The sequence below is a fragment of the Tiliqua scincoides genome, chromosome 4 (genome assembly GCF_035046505.1).
Source record: "Tiliqua scincoides isolate rTilSci1 chromosome 4, rTilSci1.hap2, whole genome shotgun sequence".
Taxonomy (NCBI): Eukaryota; Metazoa; Chordata; class Lepidosauria; order Squamata; family Scincidae; genus Tiliqua; species Tiliqua scincoides.
This window is the reverse complement of record NC_089824.1, coordinates 178,454,753-178,482,524: the sequence shown is the minus strand read 5'-3', so window position 1 is coordinate 178,482,524 and position 27,772 is coordinate 178,454,753. Positions and strand designations below refer to the sequence as shown.

Sequence of the window (27,772 nt, the reverse complement as noted above, 5' to 3'; positions counted from 1 at the left end):
AAAATGATGTTACTTTTGTTGTATGCTACTTGCCCCAAGCCCTCAGAAATAAGAAGGGTTAAAGAGTCACACAGATTCACAATAATGTAAATTGCAATGAGCAGCAGCAACAAACACTCCAGGAAGCATTATCTGTGACATTAACAGTTTAAGGCTGCAATCTTAAACACACTTACTAGGGTAGAGTAAGTCCCATTTAATTCAGTGAAGTTTACTACTGAGCAGAAATCTTTAGGGTTGTGATTTAATTCATCACAACCATATATCCATTATTTAAAACACTTTAAGCAGGTGAAGGCAAAGCAGCTTTCACCCAGAAGGACCACAAATTGAGCCTTTCACTGCCAGCTTCATAAAGCTTCTCTTTCTAGTGTCAGCAAAAATGACAATATGCCTAAGTCAATAATTTTTTTATAGCTGCACCAAGGCTCTGAAGTGACAACACAATTCATTATGTTGCTTTTGCAAATACTACATACAGTCAATAATACAGATGTTCTGAAACCAACATATGATCCCTGGCCCAACCTGAAGCACCAACTCAGGCCTTAACATTCGATCCTGCACAGTCAGCAACAGTATAAATGTTCTTTTAATGGACACACTTCCCATTTAGAGCTCTGTGCAACTACATCCTGGGGGGCTGAGCGTGTAGGTTTGAAGCCCTGACTGTTTGGAAGGAATTACAAATAACTTCCCCGATGGCTTAGAAAGGGAGAAGAAGGGGGAGGAGATGTCATGCTGCCCTTGCAGGAGCTTAAATCTCTTGGCCACACTCATAGAATAAATCTGATATTGGTATTAATGAGCTTCTGGATGTTAGAGATAGTTGAAAGGCAGCAGTAGATAATTACTATTTTATCATTTTACATCCATGATGCCAAAGGCAATTGACAAAATTCTTCCAACCCCATGTTTTTTTAATCACACACACTCTTGTCTACCTGATGAGGACCTTCTCCCCCACCCCTGAGTCTGGCCTGACCTCTTGCATGCTAAATGTTGCAATGGACAGGTAAGCAGGCAGAGCAGGTCTGACAAGAAAAGTGGAATGGATTCTACAAATAAGAGTGTGTTGCGGGCAGGGTAAGAGATTCTTGAGCTTTATCATGAAGATGTCAAGGTCTTTTTAATGCAGAATTGCAGATGCAATATGCAACTCACACCAAGTCTGGCACTGTTTCTAAGTTCTGGATCTGTTCTTCTGCAGAGCTGGTTTTGACAAAAGACTGGCAGCTTCAGATTCAGCTCCTATAACCCTTCCCTTTCCACAAGTTGTTACGTGCCTGATCAGATTAAGACACCCAGCTGGCATCATGGTGATGATAATATGAGATAAACACAGCTGAAAAGTTGTTGCCTGTCTACAAAAGACATCGATGTGTTTCAAGAGTTGCTTCCAGAGCCACACCTCAGACCTAAAAATGTTAGTTACTTTTTCCCTTGTGCATAAGCAATCTGAACATGGAAAACACCTGGAACCTTGGGCATGGAACAGAGTGTCTGTTACAGTAAAATACCCTCAAAATCCCCAAGACAGTTATCATAAATAAGGCTGACAGTATTAGTTATAATGTCAAAGGAGGTAGATTCCTACTGCAAGGCCGACAGGAGAATATAGCATGCAATGAGACAGGATGTCAACATGACAGATAATAGATTCAACTTGCCAGGTGCCTGTTTTATTTGTAAAGAGACTGGTGGGGACTGATGCTTGATGGAGAAGGGAGTGCGAGTGGGGGAGACCAAAGGGATTTCTTGAATTGTTCAGTTCTATATTTAGCAACATATAGCCTAACGGAAAGCATATGAGAAACTCTTCCATTCGTATTTGTGCGTGCTTGTAGATTCACCAGTGGACAGGTTCACCATCTCTTCTTCACAATGCGATCAAGTACTCTGTCATCTCTTATCGCTTGCCCTTCCTATGTTTATCCTATCAAGGTTCAAAATAGCCTATTTTAAAAACCCACCAGCAGCTGGGATTTCACCAATCAAGCATGCCTATCTATCAAAGGCTTATATACAAACTTCTATCAACTGCGTTCCCTCAGAGGACCCAGAAAGCATATGCAGTACACATCTCCAAATATTGTTTGCATTGGTAACTGACAGTTTGAGTTAAGACCTACCTAGAACCAAATACTTGCGATTAAAGACATGCAGTCACTGGAAGTTACCTGAACTGAAATAAGATTCTGTATACTGGAACATCCTCAAAAGTGTGAAAGGTCACATTTTGTAAGAGTGCCTGCTTAGGTTAGATTAAATTCCTACCAATATGGATCTGATGGACAGCTGATAGCATTTAACAGTGCAGCAAAAAGGATGCTAGGGAGGACTCAACTTATGCCACAGCTGAAACCCCCTCCAGACAATGGACAGACTCCAAATGTCTCTGCAATGCCAGAGCTTGCAGAGGAACCAAGAAAAACTTATAGAAAACAAGGGGGAAGGGATAAAACTCCAGAAAATTTCAACTCCTATCACTCCTTCTCTGTCCTTTCCTGCAAGGGAGCACAGGAGGATGCAGACTATACTTTGCAAGCCACAAAGTTTGGAGCCTTATGCACAAGAACACACACTCTCCATTCATCATGGCCTACCTTCTAGCTATAAGCTCCTTTGGACAAGGACACATCCATGGCCACATGACTCCTAACCAATGTAATATATAATCTAGAGACAGACTTGAAGCAGTCATGCTCCAAAGACAGCTCAACTCTCATTTCTCAGGTTTATGGAACATGAAATGGCAACTATTTCAGAATTCAATACAGGTAACAGAAATCAGTGACTCTCATTTTCAATGGCACTGCACACAGGAAACAAAGCTACTCTCCTTCTCTTCCCACTTTGTTCCCGAGTGCTTGCCAAGGCACCTTGTCATCGTCAACACCTTCCTCATCAAGCCATGCAAGCCAGGATATTCATTGGCCTTCCAGCTCCCCCAAGTGCTGCTGCTGGGTAAAACATTTAGCAATCATGCAAAACAAGAGCTGCCCGGCAGGAGGAAAGACAGAGAGCAATAGACTGCACGTGCATGCATGTGTATTTATTTTTAGGATCTAACTGCACTAGGGGGAGTTGGGGGCTATAAAATATCAGGAAATCAAATGTGTTCTCCTACTCTGACAACTCCTTCAAAAGTGCTTTGTGGCTTTATGATGCCTATCTTCAGCCCTGTCAAGTTATCTCCTTCCTTTTCAGCATCTGGGAATAAGACGTCAGCAAAATTGGAGGGCAAAATAATTTTCTGTCACTTATAGCTCTTTTAAATGGCACTGTACAACCTGTATTTGGTTGACCTCATAATAGTTACGTAGAAGTAGGTTGTTTACAGCCCTATCCTAGCCTTTCCATGCCAGGGGTCATTAGGGAAGTGATCAGGAACAAGACCGCCAACACTTATATTACTTAATTTGCTCCGGTATAAACCTAAGGTTCAGTCGCATTTGGAATACCATGTCCAGTGCTGGTCACCACACCTTAAACAGGATATTGTAGACCTGGAAAAGGTGGAAAACAAGGCAGCCAAAATAATCAGGTACTTGGAGCACCTTCCTTATGAGGCAAGACCACAACATTTGTGATTTCTTAACTGTGGGAAAGGACAACTAAAGAGAGGCATGACTGAGAATTATAAAATTTTGCATGGTGTGAAGAGAGTAGCTATACCTGTGCAGACCTTTTGCAGGGGACGAGTGGCAGAATAGAAGTCTGCCCTTCTCTCCTGCTTGTGAGCAGCTGGTAGGCCACTGTGTCAAACAGAATGTTGGACTAGATGGGCTTTGGGCCTGATCCAGTAAGGCTTTTCTTATGTTCTAATGACTCAGCTATGACTACGCCTTCAACTTCTAGCCCTCTGTTTCTCACCTGCTGCACCAGAACCAGACCTCCCAAGCTGCAGCCTGCAAAAGAGCTTAACCAATACATGACAGGTCCACACTAGGTCTAGATGCACGTGGTCAGCCTTTGATATACATATCTTTTCTTTACCAGGCAGTTTACAGTGCCTTAGCTGTCTCAGTTAGGAAATGCTACACTTTAGTATGAACTGCAAAAGATTCATGTCACTAGATTGAAAGGTCCCCAGATCTCATCTTGGGTGGTCCGGCAGAACACCTGCTTTCTTATCTCAAGCACATATACATCAGTCAGTGCACAGCTACAAGGCCTAGAATTTACATTTTTCATTAAGCAACTTCCAGATGTTGGTTGTTTGCAGTGGATGCCACCCCATATGTGCAAAGTAACTTTATAAACCACCATTTGAAGCAGAGAAAATTGAGCACATGGATCAGAGCAATAATACGGCCCAGTGAATGATACGCTTATGCTACCATAACATTATCTAGGTCTGGATATTGGTCATTTTCATCATTTATTTAGTTTGCAGTGCATCAGAGTACTGCAAAAAGGGGAACAACTGGTGCAGAAGCAATTTCATGTGCGACGAGAAAAAATGATATAACACAGTAACAGTTCTAAAATGTTAAAATACAGAATGATGTTGATAAAGTAATGTTTCTTGCCTGGTAGACCATGTAGTTGGGCTGCCCAACTCAAACAGGACTTCTTGTTTGATTTATTTACTTTTTACCAGTCTAATGCAACTACTATGGCTTCACTAATAAACATTAAACATTGCTGCTTAAATCCCTGTTAATGTTTATTTGCTAGCACTAGTATCAAGCTCAGGGCAATTTTGTGTCTGTGTAGCAGGATTCACAGTTTGCTACTTTCTCTATCATGATCTGATCAGACTGTTCAGAACATTTTTGAAGGTAGCACTAAAGCACCACTGTCAACTTGGGAAAATTCATCTGTAGACGAGCATTTCCTGAGGGAGAAGTCAAGTCATGTCAGACATCTAAGACAGGTTTCTTCACACGCAACAGTCCGGTGCTCTACCTAGTGATGGAGCAATGAAGTTTTTTCAATCTAGGCTCTGCTTGGAGGCCTATGACCAGGATCCTAGACTGGGATCAAAAGCTAAACAGTATATATTCCTTTGAGTTCTATTCCTTTACAGCAGTGGTTCTGGTCACAGGTGTTCCGTGAGCTCTTGAGAAGTAGTCCATGTGGTCTCAGGAAAAAAAGGTGATCACCTTTGATCACTTCCACTGCCTCGCCAAGCGAGTGCTCCCTAATGGACCACTGAAGTGTTGGCTGTGGCTATAGGTAGTGCATTCTCTGCCCTCAATGGTGGTCCAATGCTTGCTGAAGAATGGGAAGGTCCATTCTCCACTCTTTCTGGTAGTCTGTGGAGGAGCATTCACTTGGCGACATGCTTCCCCATGGAGCACCAGAGGGGGCAGAGAATGGACCCCCTGCAGTTAGCATTTCCAGTATCTCACCAAGCACTCCCCCTGGGCTACCAAACTGAATTGTATTTTTTGTCTAGTGGGGATGGAAGGGGTTGCATGTGGTCCATGATAATTCCAACGTTTGTCTCAGTGGTCCGCGGGCTCCTAAAGGTTGGGAACCACTGCTTTACAGTGAACTTCTCACTTGATCCAAACTTTGATTAGGAGACCTCTCCCCCTCTCACTGAGCTCCTACTGACATTCAATCTTCCCCATGGGCTTATTCTTTGATAACTGCTTAGTTTGTCCAAACAAGCAAAGCTGTTTTTGCCAGCAGATCCTCAACCCATTACAATATGACCACATTAGACCCTCAATTGGAACTGAGGCTGTTCATAAGGCCAGATGTTGTCCTATTAATTCACTAAAACATTCCCAGCTCATAGGATGGATTCAGTTGCAGTAGAACCCGTTTAATAGGCTAGACAAGCTTGGAAACAAGGGTCCCAGTATAACACAGGCATTCCAAACCCTCCTCTAAGAATCTGTCGATGCAATGTGACAGACGAGATGTTTGTGGAATGGCTGCAGCTGATCCTGAGTAAAGTGTCTTTGATAGGTCACTGACTGTACTCATCTGGCAGAAAGTCACAGCATCACATGTGTATCTTCCACCTTCCTCCTTCACAGAGCCATGCCAAAATAAACAGGAAGCCAATGTAGTGACAGAGCCCTGAAGTGTTTTTAAATGGGTTTATGATGCTCCTGCCAAACCTGCTGGATGAGTTGTCATATAGCAGAATGTGTGTAGTTACACTAGTTCAATTAGTTAAAGGGGCAGGCATGCTTTGTAGTTTTTAAGACTTTGACACCAACACAAACTAATTTTATTGCTGAATATTTACCGCTTAAGAATGCCACTATCCTTACCCAAGAAGCTCAGCAACAACATGAGACAGGAGTTGCTTTCACTGTTGTAACCTGGAACAGGGAATCTGCAGACAACTACATCAGGCATATTTTGCCAGGCTAAGTAAAAGGGAATGATTTTCAGCATGCCAAGAAGGTGCTCACCATCAGTTTAACAACTGACAAGCCAGGGGCTTACATCTGGCACTGCCAGCCAGGGGCTTACATCCCCCAAACTCCTGCAGGACACATAGAGACCATTTGTGACAACCTCTTGTAAGGTTGTAAGGTCTTATCAGAAGGATGCATGGCTATCAACCAATCACCACATAGTTTTGGCTGAGATAGTAGATTCTTATAAGTGGATTAAATCTGCTCTTTATCTCCTCCCTCCCCCATTATTTCATGTATAAGATACCATTTGTTGTTAAGCAACAATTCATCTTCCACAAAGGGTGACATTTACACAACTTCTCCTGCATATGCTAACAACAAAGATGAGTGCATCACTTTGTTCACACAAGGCCAAATACCTTTTGAGTATTACTTATATGGATAAGCCTTTTTAACCTGGGTGGGTAAATACTGACATTAGCAAAAAAAAAAAAAAAAGAGAGACTATGAATCTGAAAAGCAACTCTGAATATTCACATTTTGTTCATGTGATCTATATATTATGCAAACATGCGCGCTAGTGTGTGTATTATAAATAAAACAGGGTGAAATAAAATCCTCTCAGACATGCTGAGAAGTCAAAATAGATAAAGGAATATGCAATTCGTCAGAGAGATGCAGGTCCAACAGCCTCAAGCCTGCCGAGAATATTAGCCTCAAGCCTGCCGAGAATATTAGCCTCAAGCCTGCCGGCTAATATTATAATGCCGTTGTACAAATTTATGGTAAGACCACACCTGGAGTATTGTGTCCAGTTCTGGTCTCCGCATCTCAAAAAAGACATAGTGGAAATGGAAAAGGTGCAAAAGAGAGTGACTAAGATGATTACGGGGCTGGGGCACCTTCCTTACGAGGAAAGGCTACGGCATTTGGGCCTCTTCAGCCTAGAAAAGAGACGCCTGAGGGGGGACATGATTGAGACATACAAAATTATTCCGGGGAAGGATAAAGTGGATCAAGAGATGCTCTTTGCACTCTCACATAGCACCAGAACCAGGGGACATCCACTAAAATTGAGTGTTGGGAGAGTTAGAACAGACAAGAGAAAAGATTTCTTTACTCAGCATGTGCTTGGTCTGAGGAACTCCTTGCCACAGGATGTGGTGACGGCATCTGGCCTGGACGCCTTTAAAAGGGGATTGGACTAGTTTCTGGAGGAAAAATCCATTACAGGTTACAAGCCATGATGTGTATGCACAACCTCCTGATTTTAGAAATGGGTTATGTCAGAAGGCCAGATGCAAGGGAGGGCACCAGGATGAGGTCTCTTGTTATCTGGTGTGCTCCCTGGGGCATTTGGTGGGCCGCTGTGAGATACAGGAAGCTGGACTAGATGGGCCTATGACCTGATCCAGTGGGGCTGTTCTTATGAGAAAGTTTTTCTTTCCACAATAATGTACAATGTTTACCTAGAATTTTTTCCAGCACAAAACCCAATGAAAAGAATTGAAGCTGCAAAAGAAGTCCTCATGTGAACTGTAAATGCACAAATCACAGAAATTAAGAAGGGGCACAGGAACAAAAAGGAATCCAAGTGTGACAGACTCTAGACTTTAAAAGAATTCCAAGAGTTAAAAAAAAAATTGAGTTTCAGCATGTCCCATGGGGCAAGAAAACTATTTCACTGCCAGGCTCCTCAGACTGAGGGAAAGACTAAAGAAGGGCTCCACTTAACTACAGGGAATAAAAGAAGCAGCAGCAAACATCTCCAACCCCAGTTTATAACTTTTCTTCCTTTGCCTCCCTAATTCCAACAAGACCCATGTATTTTTAATCCTTACATCCCCATCTTACATATAAGCTTCCAATCCCCATTATAACCAGAACACTTTGAGAATGCATTCCAGAAGAGTACAATCCCAAGAGACATCTGCAGGCACTCTCACTTCTCAATGACAAGTTGACTTAAAACTTTGGAACAGAGTATTTGACAGGGGGTGTCTCACTGCTATTGCTCACAATCTGCACGAAAGCAGTGAAAGCTTACTCTTCCAATTTTACTACAGGACACAGGGCTTTGGAAAATACATCTTGCTACTCTGCCCCACAGTTGCAATAGGGAGGACTATGATGAATTTATTCTTCATCCTGCCATCTCGCATGGTGTTTGGCCTATAGAAGAAAAGACTTGGCTATCAGCAAATGATTAAATCCCACTTAATACTAGTACTTAATTTCTAAAATAAGAGGACTCCGGTTGAGCATCTTAGAAGTCCAGTCTAATCCCAGGTGTCCCAGGGCTATTTGTAGTACTCCGCGATGAATGCAAGTCTTCATGTAAAAGAAGAGCCTTGGTGAATCTGACCAAAGATCAATCTAGTCCTGCTTCCTGGTTCCCACAGTGGTCTATCAGATGCTTCCAAGAAAGTCAATAAGCCAAAAAGACTTTCTCCCATAGTGTTCCCAAAGAAATTTAGCAGCCTACTGCCTCTTAATACAGAGGCTTCATTCATCTGTCATGGCCAGAACTCTTGATCAGTCCTTCCTCCAGGAATTCATGACCACGTTGCCAAACATTAGAGACTGAGCTGCAAACCAGGACTTCCCTGGTTCAGATCTCTGCCATGAACTCACTTGGAGGCCTAAAGTAAGCCACTCAGCCTCAGCTTCCCAGTTTACTTGCAGATAGGTGCTTACTAATATATACCTGCCTTACAGCCAAATCCTACCTTACCTGGGGCTGCTGGGTATAGTGGTGCCAAAATGGCTATGACTGCATCCAGCAGCCCCAGGGAGTCACCTGCGATCTTCTCAGGGGAAGGGGAATTTTGTCTCCTTTCCCTGAGGATAGCCCCAGGCCACACAATGGGGTTTCTCAAGTCTACACTGACTATTTTGCCCAACACAGAGGACAGGATCCAGCGGAGGAGGCCTCTGTGGGTCCCACCCCACTCCCGGGCCAGTCCCTCCCTCTGTCCCACCCTCTCCTGTCCTGAAAAGCCAAACCACTGCCCAGTGGTGTTACTCACCCCCGGTGGCCATGCCAAAGCAGCAAGCACCAAGCTCAGCACCAAGGCTCAGGGCCAACGCTCCCCAGTGCTGTAAACATGCATTATGGCATGTTTACAATACCTAGTGCTGGTGCTGGGCTCCAGCACTGGAGCTACTGGCCCAAAGGATGGGCTCTTATGGAGTTATCTTGATGTAGTCTTTACACATCAAGCAATCTACAAACTTAGAAATCCCTATTCAAATGCTATATATTAGTATTACCGACATTGTCTAATACTATTAAAGTCATCCGAGACAGTTACCATCACCACAATGTATTAATTATGCAATGTTTGAAGAAGCACTGTCTTTGGTCCCTCCTAAACCTATCACCAGTCAATTTCATTGGATGACCCAGACTAATTCACATACTTGAAAGTACTTCCCTTGCACAGCTATTTCTCACTTTTCTGCCTTGAACAACACCCTTCATTCCTCAGGGTGCCTTGCTTCCACAACCAGACTTATTTGGCCATCCAGCTTTCCCTTCTGTCTTGCAGCTGTGTGTAACTTTGGACTAAAACAGACTTGTCTAAAAGCTTGACCAGAGCTAAATAGCAAGTGGGAATTCAGCAACCATGCTGGGTATGGGGTGGGGGGGAAGAGTTTTAGTAATTTGTCCCCATTGTGGTTTGAGTTCCCCCTTCCCATGTGCTATGTTTAAATGGAAAAAAAGTTTCCATTGGCTTGCCAAGTAACCTTTTTTCCATTTAAAAATACCACACCAGGGCAGGCATGACCAGGCTCAAAATTACAGCAAAGGCATACTATTGAAGCCCTCCTGCCACAGTTTCATCCTGTTTCACACCCCCACTTGCTGTTAGCACACAAGCAAATCCCCCTTCCAGTCAAGTTGTGTGATTAAGTGCATACCCAATTTGGCCCTTAATTTCATACTTGCAGCTTGTCAGCTGCTGATTTCCTCCAGACTCGCCACAGGGGCTCTTTACTTGTGTCTCCTCTCTAACTTTAGGGAAAAAAATTGACTTATGAGCAACTAATGATCACACAAGGAACACACGTGAGGCCCACAAACAGATTTTGGAAGACCTGGGAAAGACATAAATTAGAGGCTCTTTGCCAACCTTGCTGAAATACAATTACAAATGAAGTAAGCAACATTCTGTCATACCTCATCAGAGATCTTCTCCTACTTGCCTGTCATCTCTATTAGCCCCCAGCAAGTGTCAAAACACTTTAGTCACCCTGTTCTCCCCAAACCCCACAGGGGCAGCACAGTTCATACCTGGCTATAGTTTTGTGTTAAGGTGTTTTCTGGTGAAGGTTTGTCGCGGGTCTGTCCTTCCTGCTGGCTACAGTCCAGCTGGATGAGGCTTCTGCATTCCTGATGGCAAGTGTACTTGCAGTCTAAGGAGGAAGAACAAAGAGAACTAAAATGAGGGCAAGGCTCAAATACCAATCATCAAGTCCTACTAAAGTGTGCACTTGGTAGCTCAGAAAAACAGATAAACTAGACATAGAGTGTGCATCCATGACAGAATGAAGTCATTGGATCAAGAACCACATGCATGAAAACGCAGAGTGAAATTTTCATCATCTCAGCAGGATATCTTTAATACCCTATCGCAGGGGTGTCCAAACTTTTTGGCAGGAGGGCCACATAATCTCTCTGGCACTGTGTTGGGGGCCGTGAAAAAAAGAATCCATTTACATTTCAAATTTGAATAGATTTACATAAATGAATATATTTGAGATAGAACTTATATGAATGAATGAAGGTCTTGCAATAGCTTAAGGCCTATAAAAGACCTTGCCTAAAGCAAGGCCAGCCTTTCCTTCACTGCCACTGCTATAACATAGATGTGAAATAGCAAGCAGTGGAGGAAGTCCTCGTCCCACAGCTCATGCAAGAGGTTGAACAGTCACCTTCATGCTAAGAGAAGTTGTGTTGGGCCAGCACGGGCTCCAGCAAGTCACCAGAGGGCCAGAGGTTCATTGAAACTGGGGGCTCCCTGCGGGCTGGATTGGGAGTCCCCGAGGGCCGCAAGTGGCCCCCGGGCCGGGGTTTGGGCACCCCTGCCCTATCGTATCGTGCCAACACCTCCCTTCTAAACAAATGCATGCAGAGATCACCAGGCTTCTACAGCTATAATGCTGAGAATTCTTTGGAGAGAAGCCATGACACTGTTCTGATATACTCTATGACATATGTTATCATTGCAATAGGCAGGGAATAAAATACCCTCACAGCTGTGATTTGAGCAAGCTCTTCGGTGAATTGTCTGCTGCTTGCATAGTATGTTTTCAGGCTAAACCCAGTATATATTTGGGAGTCACACTATCAAGCAACTGTGCACAACTTTTACCATGACTACAGCTCTGTCTAGCATGCTATCCATGGCAGAATTCTGAGAACAGAACATCACAGTGACTTGACTACTATAGACCATCAAGCAAGATAATGTCCATAGCTCCTTCTCTATGTCATAAAGATTCATGGCTGTGGAAATAAAACATTATTTCTTTTATGCCAAGAGACTGTGCTGGGGAGTTGAATGGCTTGTACAACACAGCACTCGGGATGCACTGTTGGGAAGGAGGGAAGACGTAAAAGAAATCAATAAACCAAAAGCTTGCAAAGCACTGTAATTAAAAATGAAAATGTAAAGGCAGCTGGCCGCAGTATATGCAGGCCATTAAACAATGCTTCCATGGGAATAGCAAGCAATTCCTCCCATGCAAAAGCAATAACTTAGGGGGGAAAAGGGGATAAAATTCTTTAACATTGCTGCTGCAGGTAATGGAAAAAAAATCTCAAACCACAGAGGATATGACTTCAAATAAAATTATGTTGGACACAATATTCTGCTTGCCTTGCATGAAGAGGATACCATATATTTAAAAGGTCTGATGCAGTGTTTCTCAAACTGTGGGTCAGGACCCACTAGGTGTGTCGTGAGCCAATTTCAGGTGGGTCTCCATTCATTTCAATGTTTTATTTTTTAATATATTACTTGATACTACCATGGTATGTTGCTGCATTTGAGGAAATGTTACAGACCTGTTCTTTTAACAAGCTACTACATATATTCTTTTAGCAATCATAGTAAATGGGATTTACTCCTGGGTAAGTGTGGGTAGAATTGTTAAAAAAAATTTTCTGCTTAATGATGTCACTTCCAGTCATGACATCACTTCTGGTGGGTCCTGACAGATTCTCATTCTAAAACGGTGGGTCCCAGTGCTAAATGTGTGAGAACCACTGGTCTAATGTGCTACAGGAATTATTCAGGAGTAACATTTACTTAAAACAGATTCCCAAACTGGGGCTTCACGATGTCCCTGTTCCCAGGGCATTCCTCCTTCATTGCTGGATTCATTTTACTTTGGGACAAAGAAGTTTCAATCATTTTACCCAGCCACCTAGACTAATCACAAACAATCCATAAAACAGATTCCTTTAAAAAATACCAATAAGGAATTTCACAATATGGCAGCTCTTCTATCACATTACAGGTGTGCCCCAATATCTACAGAGGTTCCGTTTCAGAACCCTCTGCAGATACTTGAAACTGCAGATACCAGTGACACCCACCACCCCACCCTCCAGAGGCAACGGAAGCTGCACTCCCCTCATCTCTGGAGGCTCTTCTGGACCCCGCAGAGACTGTGCATGTCCACCCGCAGCCTCTGCAGGCCTCAGAATGGCCGTTTAGGATGAACAAATGCGACTTCCAGAAGTGACATTTTTATGCCTTTAAAAGGCAATATGAGGACTGGGGAAGAGGTGGCCAGAAGTATGTGAGGTGCTTTGAACATTCAGAAATACTTTACCAATGGTAATAAATAATCCATGCATACAAATGTGTGTTTAAAAAAAACAACACAGGGCTCCACATTTGCCCAATCTAGAATACAATTTAGTGTTAAATCTCATGCCTTTAATCCAATGCTACGTGCACTCAAATGCACACCAATCAGGCTGCAAGCCTAGTCATGCTCATTTGGAAGTAAGTCCCATTGAATTAATTAAATTTAGTTCTGAGAAAACACTAGGATGAGATTAGGGGCTGGTTGGGTGGGTCACTCGCCGAGGGTCTGCACCCATCATGGAATCTACCTGGCTGGGCTGATATTTGAACCCTCAGTATTAGTGGCAGCAGAAGCACCAAAGGGCCACCAGAGGGTGGGGAATACAGAGCTTTGTACTACAGCCCAGCAACTTGGTAACTAGTGCTGGCAAATATGCATAGGGTCAGGCTGTTAGTATACTGAAGCAATAGTTCTGAAATAACTGGTCAGACTTGGACCAGCCCTCACACTGATCCTCTCCAAAGATTTTTCCTATCCAAACAAGTATAAATATGGCCCACGTGATCATTTTTAATGTTTAACTCGTGTATAAATTTACTCTTTCAACTCAAAGTTCCACATGTGTCTTTGAGCCCAAGAAGGACGAAGGAGATGAAGGGAAAAACAAAAATCAAAATGAATCTCTCCAGTATGCAGATACCTTCTAGAATGCAAAATGTTTACTGTGTTTGGCATCTACTGCTGCACAAAATCTGCATAATGTAGCAAAAGTGGCATATCATGGTGGAGGCTTCAAAAGGGAGACAGTAATTACCAGAGATTTCTCTGACTGTTCTCAGAAATGCATACTAGCCCTTGGATGGCAAAGCACTCCTGAATAAGCAGCTGCAAAACCACAGAACAGAAGCAAATGCTTGTTTGAAGTATCAAGAGACCTTTTTTCCACATTTCAAGAAACTGGAAGCATTATATAAACAGATATGAATGGGGTGAACACGCTTCAAACGCTCGTTGACACTTGCTCTCATTGACACCAGATGGTGACAAGGCACTTTCTAAGAGCGGAATGCAATTTAGACATGAAATGCAGGTGTGTGGGGCAGAGCCCAACAACATCTGAAAATAATGCTTACATTAGCCACCTCTGAGCTGTCACGTTACAAAAATTAATATATCCTAAAGTGCAGTAGACTGTTGTGCAAACAGGACAACAAAATCTCTCCACTGGAAGAAATCATCCTCCAATTATAGTGATCCTGAGACAAACTTTCATGTGTTAGAAAGTGCCTATGAAGAGAACCTGCTCAAAAGAAATATTCTCATGCTAGTGGTCCCTCTAACACATAAACAACCAGATAAGCAGGGTTGGTCCAAGAGCTTTTGCTATCTTAGATAAAAGAAAACCTCCTCCCATTTGCTGCATCTTATTGTACGCCGAGTAAATTAGATGCACACGAACCTGAGAGTAAGCATCACTGAAATCAGTTGAACATGCTTCTGAGTAAAGAATAGGGTTGGGCTGTAAATTATAGAAAATTGACCATGGTACTATATTATTTTCATGTTCACTTCTTTACTCCCTCCACTTTTAAACCTATCTATGTCACAAGTAGAGATCCAAAGCACCCTGTGGCATGGAAGGGATATCACCCAGCTGTTAAACTACATGCTGCCCCTCCCCCCAACTGCAGGCAGTGGCTCTCCTTCCAACAAATGACAAAGATGAGGTATGTCACCCCTGAAGTTATGGCATTCAAGACAGCTGACTGGTTTGCTTCTATAGTTGGAACAGCCCTAAAGGCAGTTCATATCTGGAAACAGAAGAGGAATGGAGGTCAACTTCTCCCACAACTTCATCTGAAAGGTCAGTCCAATGGACATTGACCTTGATTTAGGACAGAAGTCAGGAGAGCACCATTCTCCCAGTTTCCCTCCTACACATACACACAGGCTTCTGAGAACACTTTGAGCAGCATTTCTCAACGTTTGTCCCACACCATACCACTTTGCATTGTCCACCTATTGGAAGTACCACTGGAAGTAATTGGCAATGATGTAATTGCTAGTTACTTTTGGATTCAGAGGCCAAGTGCAACCAGTGACAAATACTGGTAAGAGGCTCAGGGCAGATGGGAGGGCTTTTTCAAGTGTGTGAGAAGCGAATGCTGGAGCTCTGCCTGCCGAGCCTCCTACTGCTGCTTGTCGTGTTACATTGCTGGTCTCATTGCCAGGCAGCGGGGCCTCAGGGTCCCGGGGGTACCACCAGGCACCACCTCAAGTACCACCGAGCAAGTACCATTGGTTGAGAAATGCTGCTTTAGACAGAACTTTGCCTCACCACTGCCTCTGTTAATATTTCACATAAGCACTACAAGTCAAAAAGGCACAGTGAACTCTGAGGCCAACAGACCAACTGATGCCACCAGCAGAAAACTCACATAGTGACAGTAAGGAATATTTCCCACAGTCCTGAAAACCACAGTTCCATTCCACTGCAGAAAACTACCAACGCAGAAAATAAATGCACGTCAGAGATGCTGAAATCCGAGGGCAAAGGCATTAGCAACCTCAAGAAAGAAGGAGAGGTAATTTATCATTTCACATTTAACCAGAGTGTGATGCTTATCATATTCCCATTTAGGGCTGTTTTGTTTAAATATGCCTGAGGGCAAGTACTGTACAACACAATCCTTCATTTAAATTAAGAAAAATTGGAAATAAAGAGGGGGAAAAACCACTTATGTCTCCAGAGCCATAACAGATCTTCTGGAGCCATAAGAGGTGCTGCTATATAAAGACTGCTCCACATCCATTTTGAAGGCTGATGAAACACACTCAACCTGCTGCTACAGAGAGGAAGAGGGGAAGCTCAGGCTGCACTGCAGCCCAATTTAAATAAGGTTGGATTCTTTCATGACTCCGTCCTAGTGGAGTGAATGACCCAAAAGAGAAGCCATGTGAACTGGGAACAAGGGAAGCATAGGGAAATACAGGGAAGCATGCTTGAGCAGAAATATTTGGGTTAACATAAGAATACAAAAGCCTTTCTGGATCAGACCATTGATCCACTACAGGGGTGTCAAACTTGTTTCATACAGAGGGCTGACGTTTGCATTCATGGCACATGCTGAGGGCCAGAAGTGACATCATTAAGTAGAAAGTAACATCATTAAGCAGGTGACATCCAGACATAAACTCATTGTTCTCACATAGAAACTCATCAGCTGCAAATGACAGAAGAGAAAATGTGTAAATCTTGTTTTTATTTTCAAGATCTGAGAGTGCACAATTATAGCAGGGGCCAGATAAAGTGCTTCTGGGGGCCGCGTTCACTCCACAGACCTTATGTTTGACATCCCTAAGGCACAATCCTAACCCACTTTCCAGCACCAACATAAGGGCGATGCAGCTTTGAGGTAAGGTTACCTCAGAGGTAACCTAATATTCCCTTACTTTGAGGAGGCCTCTGGGACTGCAACCCCACTGCAGGATACAGCACAGGTCCCATTGGCACAGCTATGCCAGTGTTGGAAAGTTTGTTAGGATTTAGGCCCTAGTCTGCTAGTCCAACATTGCGTTTCCACAGTGGCTAGCCAGAAGCTTCTGGGAAGCCAAGAGAAAGGACATATATACAGATACTGCTTTCCCTCTGTTGCTTTCCAGCAACTATGTTTGGGGGCATAACATCCCTGAAGCCTGGAGGTGTTGTAGCACCATGGACTAGTAGGTACTGAAATGGGTTTCTCTTTTTCCAAGACCAGAGCACTTACCTTCCCATATTGTATCACAAAACCATTCTTGCAAACTGAATTTCCACAATGGCTTCCCATTCAATACAAAGGATCTTTTGTTTCTTTCAACTTAGAAGTCCCACTTTATGTACATACATTGCCCCCTGGGTTGTGGCCCCTAAATGACTGTGGAAAGGTTCTCACACTTCAGTGCCAATATAAATTACAGTATTCTATAGGCTTTAACCTCCAGCCTATAAAACGGATCCACACTTATTAAGAATACTTATATACTACTTTTCAAACTCAAAATGTGGATGAAGATCTGTGAAGTACAATCCTGCAAGGAAGTCATGTCTTTTCAAAGCAAAGCTAAACTGCTAAGAAAGCTTTCAGGAAGCTATTTGTAGTGAGCTACATCTGGAATAGTCACATTTTTCTGAAGCCTTATACATGTCAGGATATTTAAAACAGGAAAGCAACAATGAACATTAACTGAAACAAGGGAAGTGTCACCAGTGATATGAAAGTGCTTCCAAATGCACATGTATTTTCAGCCATGGGTCTGAGCACTGATGGTGTCCTAATAGGTTTGGCAGTCTGAGCAGCCCTCACAAAAATTTTAAGGGTTACCAAGCTAACCAGTTTACATTTTAACAGGTCAGCAAACACACGCTACTGAGCAGTGGTGCTCCTTTCACCTCTATCCTTCCAAAGGAGATGCAGTAATTTTATTTACCCTAAGCAGATCAGATGCATTCCCCAAAAGATCAAGACTTTCTTATGGGCCAAAGTTCCTGAGACAACTCAGGAACATCTGAGCACCTGGTTAGCCCAGAATTATCTACTAAACAATGACTTACCATAATATACTCTGCATTGCTCTGCATTGCTCTGCATTGGTGTTGTGGTTTTTCCACCCTATTCACAATATCCTTATGGAAGCACGACTTATGGGCCAAAGTTCCTGAGACAACTCAGGAACATCTGAGCACCTGGTTAGCCCAGAATTATCTACTAAACAATGACTTACCATAATATACTCTGCATTGCTCTGCATTGCTCTGCATTGGTGTTGTGGTTTTTCCACCCTATTCACAATATCCTTATGGAAGCACGACTCATCTTAACCCACCCAGCTTACTGCAACTGCATACAAGCCTATATTCGCAGAAGGTTCTGTAACAGTAGCCATAAGCACCAAAGCATGTCCTTCGTGAGTAGCTTTTTTCTACAATTTAATACTATTCACTTAAGATGAACTGTACTGCTTGGTTTAGCTTGCTAGGACTTACTCTGCTAGGACTCCACAGAACACATGACAACCAGCCAGAGGTGCATAAAGCTGTTTGAATGCCATGTACTTAGAGAAACTCTGAACTATTTTAAAGAAGATAACATTGTGGTATCACCTTTTCTGACTGATTAAAAAGTAAGGGCTTTCAACCTACATAAGCAAAAGGCATTAATGTTCTGACTTTAAAACAATGTGATTGGTCGGCAGATCATGTGTCCTATGGCTGCATTGCTTCAAACAAGGCGATCTCATTGTTTGGACTGCACATCCACTTGAGTGTTATTTTAAGGATGTTACCACTCATCAGATGCACAGATCCATTCTGACACTGAGGGTGGTTGAAAAATTCTTTTAGGACAAGCCAATTCATGCTGGTCCATCCCTGATCACATCCCATCTTTATGCAGTGGTAACATCAACATCTCTAAAAGATGCCAGGGTGCCAGGGTGGTGTAGTGGTTTGGGAGGTGGACTTAGACCTGGATGATCCAGGTTCAAATCTCCCCTCAGCCACAAAGCTTCCTGGGTGACCTTGGGCCAGTCACTTTCTCTCAGCCTCACCTACCTCACAGGGTTGTTGTGAGGACAAGAAAGAAGGGAGGAGCAGCTGTGTAAACCACCCTGAGCTCTTTGGAGGAAGGGCAGTATAAAAATGTGAAAAAGATAAAATAAATAAATAAAATACATGCAAGGCTTGAATCCTATGCATTCTTTTCACTGCACATAACTCCCACTAATGGAGCTCACTTCTGAGTAGACATGCACAGGATTGTAGTGTCATATACAAGTTCAAGATTCAGCAGAGCCACTCAGTAGCCTTTGAAAAACTGATCACTAAGGGCTCAATCCTATCCAATTTTCCAGTGTCAGTACAGCCGTGCCAATGGGGCATGCACTGCAGCCTGTGATGGAGAGGCAGACACAAAGGCCTCCTTAAAGTATGGGAACATTGGTTCCATTACCTTGGGACTGCAGTGTGGCTACACCAGAGTTGAAGATTGGATAGGATTTGGCCCTTAGTCATCTCTCTACTGTGCTTTTCCACTTATCAAAGCATTACATTAGGAATGCATGAAGCTTCCCCTACAAATCTTGCCTCATCAGAAATAACCATGCACTTTTGGGATGTTTTTTTCCTACAAAGCCTGTTATAGAATTTTCCTGAAGCGATAGTTAGCTCATGTGTTTGTTCAAATGCCAGCATTCGTTTGTACTGTTTTCTACTCATTCAGCACAGAGAGAGTTTTAATTTTTCTTTAAAAGATTCATATTATTTCCTCTGAAAAAAGTAAAAAGGTCATTCCGAAGTTGAGATGGGGTGAGGAGTTGCTAGTAGTTATGTACAATTCCCCAATTCAAAGTTCTTACCAGTTTGCCAGCATTCATCTGAGTTCCCATTCAAAGCAGCAGTGGTTCTCAAACTGGTCTCGCAACCCACCAGTTTGTATAAAGCTTCCCTTGCTGGGCAGGGGGAAGAGGAGAGGCAGGGAAGCAAACCCCAGGATCCCATCCCTAAGGTGGGTGAACAAAGGGGGGGGGACTTGCACTTACATTTAAATAGTTAGGGCTGCTGGAGGTACAGAAAGCCCTGGAAGAAACCCTGGAGTCCTGGGGAGAAACCAGATCTCCCAATCTAATGCTTTGATAAATGGAAAAGCACAGTAGAGAGATGACTAAGGGCCAAATCCTATCCAATTTTTCAGCTCTGGTGTAGCCACACTGCAGTCCCAAGGTAAAGGAACAAATGTTCCCATGCTTTAAGGAGGACTTTGTGACTGCCTCTCCATCACAGGCTGCAGTGCATGCCCCACTGGCGCAGCAACCCTCCAAAAGGCTCCCTGTGGCTTGGCACATTCATATGGAGATATCACAAAGCACCTCCTAGAAACCGGAAGTGCTTTGCAGTGTCTCCATTTGAACATTCCAAGCCTTGGGGAGCCCTGCGGAGGGCTGCTCAGGGCTCCCAGCACCCTCCAGCAGCTCCCAGCTCAGGGCTCCTGCAGCCTCCAGCAGCCCTAACTACTTAAATGTAAGTGCAAGCACCCCCACCCATTCTCCTTAGGGACATGATCCTGGGGATTGCGTCGCTACCCTTGGCCTTTCCCCACAAAGACTTACTGAGGGAGTAAAGTTCTCTCAAAGTTTGAGATCCACTGCCCTACAGGATAAAAGTTTTGCTGATTGTGTATTTGTTTCACATGTTACCACAGTTGGTAACATTAAATGTTCCCTGCATGAGCCAGTGGTGACTGCATCTTTAAAATGAGCCTGTGAAGCAATCATTAAAAATGCTTCTGAGGTTCTACAGAAGGAATGTTGTCAAAGGGAATGCCTTCACTGGTACATACAATTTTAACCAAACAGCAAATATTTTCTTCGGCACTCTCTCCAGAAGTTAAGCAATGGACCTTCTGAAAAGAATCAGAATAAGATTCCTAATAAGAATATGCAGTGGGAGTCCTCTACATGTCAGAGACTGGAACTGCAATCCTATGCACACTCGTCTGGGATCACGGGCGTTCCTGGAGGGGGAAGGCAAAATACTTCTTCAGGTACCTGGCCACTGGAGTAGAGCAGCCCCTTCTCTAAAAAGCTTTTGCAGATGTGACTGGCTCTGAAGGCAAGAAGAAGGGGCACTCTACACCAGCAGCAAGATAGGGAAGAAACTTAGTGTTTTGCTCTTCCTCCAGGAACACCAGTGCCTGGGATTAAGCCTCACTCAGTTCAATGGGATATACTTCTGAGCAGACATGCCTAGGATTGCATGGGAAAGATGACAAGCAAAGTTATTCATTGCACTGGTGGTTTGTTGTTAGGACAGCAACTGTTGTTGTAACAACTGGTTTAAAGCTTCCACCATTAGGTCAGGAATGGGAAAGTTGAAGACAGTGTAGCAGTTAGCGTTCCAATTCTGTGGACTATCACTTTCTACCCCCCCACACACTTACCACCACCACCACCACATTCTTAAATCAAAATTTTAACACTTTGCATATGTGCCCCTCCACATTAGAGTCTTGCTGGGTAAACAATTCTTATTCTTCTTTTTCTCCAAATGTTTCCATTCAAGTAAGTACTAACTGGAGGGAAATGCAAATTTTGCCAGAGCAACACATGCATTAAATTAAGTTTTAGACTGTGCTAAGAATGTTAATTGTGGGAGGTCTAAAGTGACACCCTGTAGGGATCACAACTCATAATCTCTGGTTTAAGAGTCCTGTAAACACGTACTGTCAGCAATTTTCAACCAGTGTGCCACAGAACATTGGTGTGCTGCAGAAGTTTGGGGGAGGGTCATTTATTAGTTGGGCCATTGGGGGATGTGAGCCCCCCACCAGCAGTGCGCTATGCCTTTTCAATTGTCAAAAACTGATGGTGTGCTTTGACAGTTTTAGCACCTTCTCAATTAGCCATGCGATGAAAAAGGTTGAAAATCGTTGACGTGTGTTATAGTTCCAGACCCAATGATTAGAGATCTTATAGCGCCTGCCTTTGTGCCGACTCTAGTTTGTCTCTAGCATGTTCAGAATCCAGTGCAAATTCTTAGCACTGTACTAGCACTCATCTTTGTGTACACATCCTTCCTTTTCTATAAAGAAAACGGTAACACTATTCTTCCTCATGGGGGAGATGTTCCTTAATTGCGCTTATTTATTTAAAGCCCTGATCTGCATGCAGGTGTATGATCCTGGAAACCTATGATGAGCACTGCCAAGTCCAAGAGGGTTCAGGAAGAGGAAACATGCACAGAAAAGCTACTGTAACTCTCCTATGTAGCACATTCTTTTCCCATAAATGGAGGTGCTTGCATATGTACATTTTTGTTTTCTAAAAGGTCTCTGTGGCATGAAATGAAATGAATAAAAAGCATACTAACAAGTTGGAAAAGTCCTACTTCTGCAGATCAACCAGAGCCATGTAGTTCTTCATCTGGAACACTTATTCATAAGTGCAAATGATGGGCTTTCACTTCAGGAATTTAAACAAAAACGAATCACATATATCCAGTGAATTCCTACATGAGGAAATCTTCAGAGCTGGAAAGTCTAAATTATGTTGACAGCTTAGGACCAGAAAGTTCGCACTGAAAGGGCAGAGAAAGTTGCACTGTTAACTTAAATTGGTCTTCCTTGTTCCTAAACCTTTCATGCTGGAAACATAAATCATCTGCATGGCTATCCTAAAATCCTGACAGAGATGTAACATTTCCATTACCATGTCAGTGACCAGGTGGGTGGGCATTAGGCATTCATTTACAAGATTAAGAGCACCATTCCTGTGGTCCTACTCACCTTTTGCACAAGCGTAATCACTTCTGTAACTTCCTGAGAAAGCTAATTTTAGAAACACAGCTTTAGGATAAAGCTGCATGACTTGGCTCACAAGAACTATTGGAAACAGGACACATTACCCAAAGTGCCATGCAGGGAGACATAAGTGCACTTCCCTAGGAAAAACGAGATATTGTTCACAATACACTTTTATCCACAGAATGTGTTGTAGTCCAGTTAAAAACAGAGGACCATGAATCCACAGTCATACTATACTTTTAGAGGGTATCTGCATCTTCAGTATTGCAATACTTGCATAATATAAAACAAGTAACTGAGAACTGGACTGTCAGGAGATATCAAAGCTTATTAGTGCAGTAAGACCCAAGTTGATTTCTCACACTTGCAAGTACGTAGTAGTAAAACTCTAGAAAGTCCCTTACTCATCCCAAGCTAAATCTGGTTTTAAGAGGTTGGATGAATCCATAAATTCAAGCAGTAAAACTCAATGAACTACAAGAACACACGCAATAAGGAAACAGATTTAGATTATAATCCCACATGCGCTTACCTAGGAGCAAGTCCCATTGACAACAATGGGATTACTTTACAGTAGTCATGGATAGAACTGTGTTGTAAATTGACTTTTGTTAAGACATAGCATATATAACTCTGCTGAGTGCAACATATGTAATAAAATAGCTTTTTAAAAAGCCTTCTAGTTTAAAGAACCTTTTCAAGAAATATTTGTCCTTGGCTAATTTGGGGGGGGGGGGGGAGGACCCTGGGAAGAACAATTATTTGGTTTTGAAATGCATCAAATTGCTTCAAAATGACAAGCAACATCAAGCAATGATCCAGGGAAGGAGAAATGACTGAGCCCCAAAAGAGCTTTGTGTTCTCACAGCCATCATTCTGTCTAAATAATGAACAAGACTGAATGTGCCGAATCTCAATAAAAGGGATGGACACATACGCACCACTTTCTAAAAACCCTAAAATTCACTCTGAGTTGGAAGAACCAGGCAGCTGTATACGAGAATACACTTGCTGATTATCACCAGAACACAGCTACCCTGCTGCCCTCAAGATATGCTATCCATGTTTGATTGATTTTATGCAATCTATAACTCTTCCTCATATTCAGAAGCAAAAATGAACTAGGGAAATGATTTCTGAATAATTCTTGGCCTGCTGCTTGAAAGAATAAGTCAGTTCTCATTTCAGGCAGTCAACTGCTGAGCATGGCCTATGTGAAGGTCACAGGATATTCATAAAGATCAATATTATGGACAAACTACTATGTGATATTTCAGAAGATTTATGCAGAATGAAGAAAAAAATGGGACCAGGAAGGAATTAATGTGAGTTCTGAAAGAAAAGCTACAACTCATTCTGAAATATATTTCCCTAACTTTAATAAAACTTCACAGTATGCCTGTCTACCCCCACCTCCCAAAAAGTTCTGAGGAACCTAAAAGGTTACAAAAGATTAGGTTCATTGGCCTAACCCAGATTTGGCATTTTCAACCTGCTCCATTAGATTACTACTAGATTTTATTTTAGACTCTTTGCTTGAAATACTGTATTTAGAATGTGAAGATACAGTTTTCTCCAAGTAGTGACTATTGGGGGGGGGGGGAGATTAATGTTTATTCAATGTTAAGTGTTTAAAAAAAATAACCCATGGGGATGCCATTAGCATGAGCAAGAGAACAGGAGACAGAAATATGCCTAATAACTCTGTCATTTTTGAGTCTCTAACATTCATGAGCAGAGACTTTTAAACAACAAATGAAACTTCAGAAACCTTCTGTATACATTAATATTCACCTACAAAATGCCTTGGTTTCTTCACTTGCATCAGAATAATCTGGAAAATACAGCCTACCAAAAGCCCCCACCCCCACCCCAACTAGCAATGCTTTGAGAATTCTCCTTTGAGAAACCCATGGCCATACTTGAAAGGCTGGTATTTGAAACCAGATTGTTATCAAAAAACCACAGCAATGGTACTGTGTTCACAACAATAGCACTACAACAATACATTACCTGTTCAGCTGACACAAACATGCTTGGACTGCTTAATACAATCAAAAATACGATTTACCACCACAAGCAAAAAAGAAATCAAAGTACTGTACTGGGGTTTTGTTTTTATTTACAAAAGTCAAGATTTGGCCTGAAAAGGTCAGGTGTTCAAGTTATTAATCAGATTCTTGCAAAGCAGCATGGCACAAGCCCCCTCCTCGATCACTTCATCAGTGTTCACTACCCAAAATCTTCCAATTTCTTACCTGAATCAGTGCTTACACTTGCCCAAATGATTTCAGCCTACCTTTAGCCAGCAAGACCACCCTGCTGGGCCTCTTGAGTTGCAAGTGGAGACCCTCGGACCATGATTTTGACTTCGGGAAATGCCTGAAAATCTTCCGTATTCTCTTTGTTACTAGTCCAAAGCAAGCTGCAGCCTCCTCTTTCCCTTCTGTCATTCTTCTAACAGAAGATCAATACCTTCTTCGGGCACCAGCAACCCAAGCAAGCAGACAGGCAGTCAGTGCTTGAATGCAAAATCTTATTGGAAGCGGCAAATGTAGAATCGCTGCAAGTTATTTACACTGCAAAACTGAGGCCTCGCTACAGTGTTAATCCAGTTTTCTCACTTCAGTTTCCCCTTCTGGTATTGTCCAAAACAAAAAGAAAAGAGCAAACCCCACAACCCAGAAACTTCCATGGCAGCTTGAGTAACTCATGGAAAACTTTCTATTTCTGGGTCTTTTTGTCTGATAAGATAAAGCTACCGAACGGAAGAGACTACAGTAAAGAGAGAGACCAGAAGCCATCCCTTTCTTTGCAAAGTCTCCTTTTAAAACCCTTGGCCCTCAAGCTCTTATTTTCTACTGGCTTCTTCGTTTAAGGTCAAAAAAATTTTGGGATCACAATTAAACCATAACCCTTAATACACTAAAGTAATTTATCTCACCATCTCCTATGCATACAGTTAAGTCCAAACCAGAAGTTACAACAAATTCAAGGTCAAGTATTGTACAATACAAGCAAAAATAATAATCACTTCTCATTTTATTAGCCCAAGTCATGTGATATTATTAACCTTCCTACCCCATCATTCCTCATATTGAAATGGAATGAGGACCTCCTGTAGTCTTTTAAGTTCTTGGAAGGGAGGGTGGACATTTTTCATAGAAACAAATAACAAAACTGTCAACATATTGACAGATAATTTAATATAGGACAGGTGTGGACATGTCTAGCAACATACCTACGGCTAATTTCACAGATACCACCCAATACGTTCCCAACTGCTGGATCGAGAATTGCTGTTGTCCAGCTACTACAGGGAGTGATTCAATAACCAGAAATACTGGGAGGACTCACTAGGGTGAGGTCCACCTGCTCCACAGAAGGTCTCTACCTCTCAGTCTACCCAGATGTCACCATAAAAAACAAATTTTTCATGTTATGGAGGCAGACACTTTAGCAATTGTCAGCAATACTATTTTAGATATACAGTACTCCCTATTAAGTTCTCAAACTTAGTGGCACCAGGACCCACTTTTTAAAATGACACTCTATCGGGACCCACCTAAGTTTACCAGACTTTTAAAAAAGAGATCTAGAAAGAAATAATATAAATAAAATAAGTAATAGTAGCCAGAAAAAGACCCTGAAACATTTATCTCCCTTTCTTTGCACATGCTTGCAAACTGCAGGAGCTGAGCTCTCTGCAGGGTAATTAGCAGCTACAATATGATTTTTGAAAAGCCTCAGGGTTTGAGGCAATTAGTTATCTGATCTTTCCATCACCCTTTGGTAAGCTACCAAAAATCCGATTGCAACGCACCAGTGGGTCCCAGCCCACAGTTTGGGAACCACTGCTATAATGCATTACTCCCAGCTCCCGGATTGAGAAAGACAGTTGCACAACAAAAACGAGCTCTCTGCACTGAAGAAACACAGAGAGAAGTACTATGCCTGCTGGCCATGCATTTGACTTTCATGAGAAAGGGACAGTACCCACAAACACCACAGGAGTGGTTACTCTGAATAATGACTCTGACACCTGTGGTGTTCATGGGTACTGCCTTTCCCCATGAAAACCATAGTGTGACTGCCAGGGGTGTGGCCAGAAGATGCTTCTACATCAGAGGCAGGGCCAGAACACGTTTCATGAAGAGGATTAACGAATGGACAAAGATTCAAACCTCAAAGTCTTGAACATTATAACACACAAATCAGTGCATTTGACATCACAAAGAAAAAGAACATAACTTGCAATCTTAGTTTCCTATAGTTCTTAGTTCTATAGTTCTGCCTAAGTGTGCCAAAATTTCTGTCAAAGTATATAATATACATATACAAATCAAAAGGAATTCTAACAAAGCCAATTTAAAAGTCTACAAAACCTGGAATTCTAACAAAACCTGGAATCCTACCAATCTTACATAGGAGACAAGACTTCAGGTCTGAAGCTTCTGAAGGAAAACCATTTCAACCATTAAAACCATTTTTAAAGTCTGGTAAATTTCAAGACAAATGTTGACCTTAACCTTCTGGAGGAAAAATACAAACTCTCTCCTAGATTAGAATATTCAGCCAAGCAGTTCGTTCAGGGATCATGACACAGAGAAGACCAATTTAAATGATCATTATGAAGTGATAGGTTATCTGAGTCAAACTTGCCTCCCAGCACAGCATTTGCATGACAATGCAGCAATCTACAATGTCTTGATTATATGAAATGGTTTTCTGATGATAGCTGCAGTTATCACAAGAGGAAACTCATCACATGAACTGCTTGATGGATTGAGAGCTAACATTGGTTATCCAGTAGAGGGCTTGCCATTTCAAGTGATGAAAGTCAGGAAGGTATTGTCAATGTAATCCTCAAAAACCCAGTTCAATGGAGGTAGGAGAGGGACTGCAATTCTTGAGCAGTCCTCCTCCGACATTTATGCATTCTGCTGCATGTGTGAAATGGGACCCTTTGGGTGGTAGCTGTGTCGGTGTAGGTTCGTCTATGTGATATGGAATCTTACTATGCAAATGGGTGCCCCTTTCACAAGTTCCGTTGAACACAAGGGCAGTAGGGGGCTTGGGCTAGCAGGTGCTTCAACACTGGGGGTACAGCCAACAAGTGCAATACAGACCCACTCCTCCAGGCATCAGTTGAACATATGAGGGGAGCAGGAGCTGCTTCCACCCCTACTACCACCTCCCTGTGAACAGGAGGGAGGGGGAGTTCTTATGAAGGGTAATGACATCCACCGCAGTACTGAAAAAGGAATTTCTGTCACA

General features: G+C 42.6%; 1 protein-coding gene across 1 annotated transcript in view; it reads right to left on the bottom strand.

Annotated features, from left to right (window-relative positions):
- Nucleotides 1-25,198, bottom strand: part of RASSF5 (Ras association domain family member 5) — a 96,606-nt gene extending 71,408 nt beyond the window's left edge. The window contains exons 1-2 of the mRNA XM_066625418.1: nt 24,795-25,198; nt 10,630-10,751 (exon numbers count right to left, since the gene is read on the bottom strand). Of these exons, the coding sequence (XP_066481515.1) occupies nt 10,630-10,751; nt 24,795-24,948 (276 nt within the window). The 5' untranslated portion in view covers nt 24,949-25,198. The remainder of the gene's footprint in view (nt 1-10,629; nt 10,752-24,794) is intronic.
- Nucleotides 25,199-27,772: the final 2,574 nt, after the last annotated feature.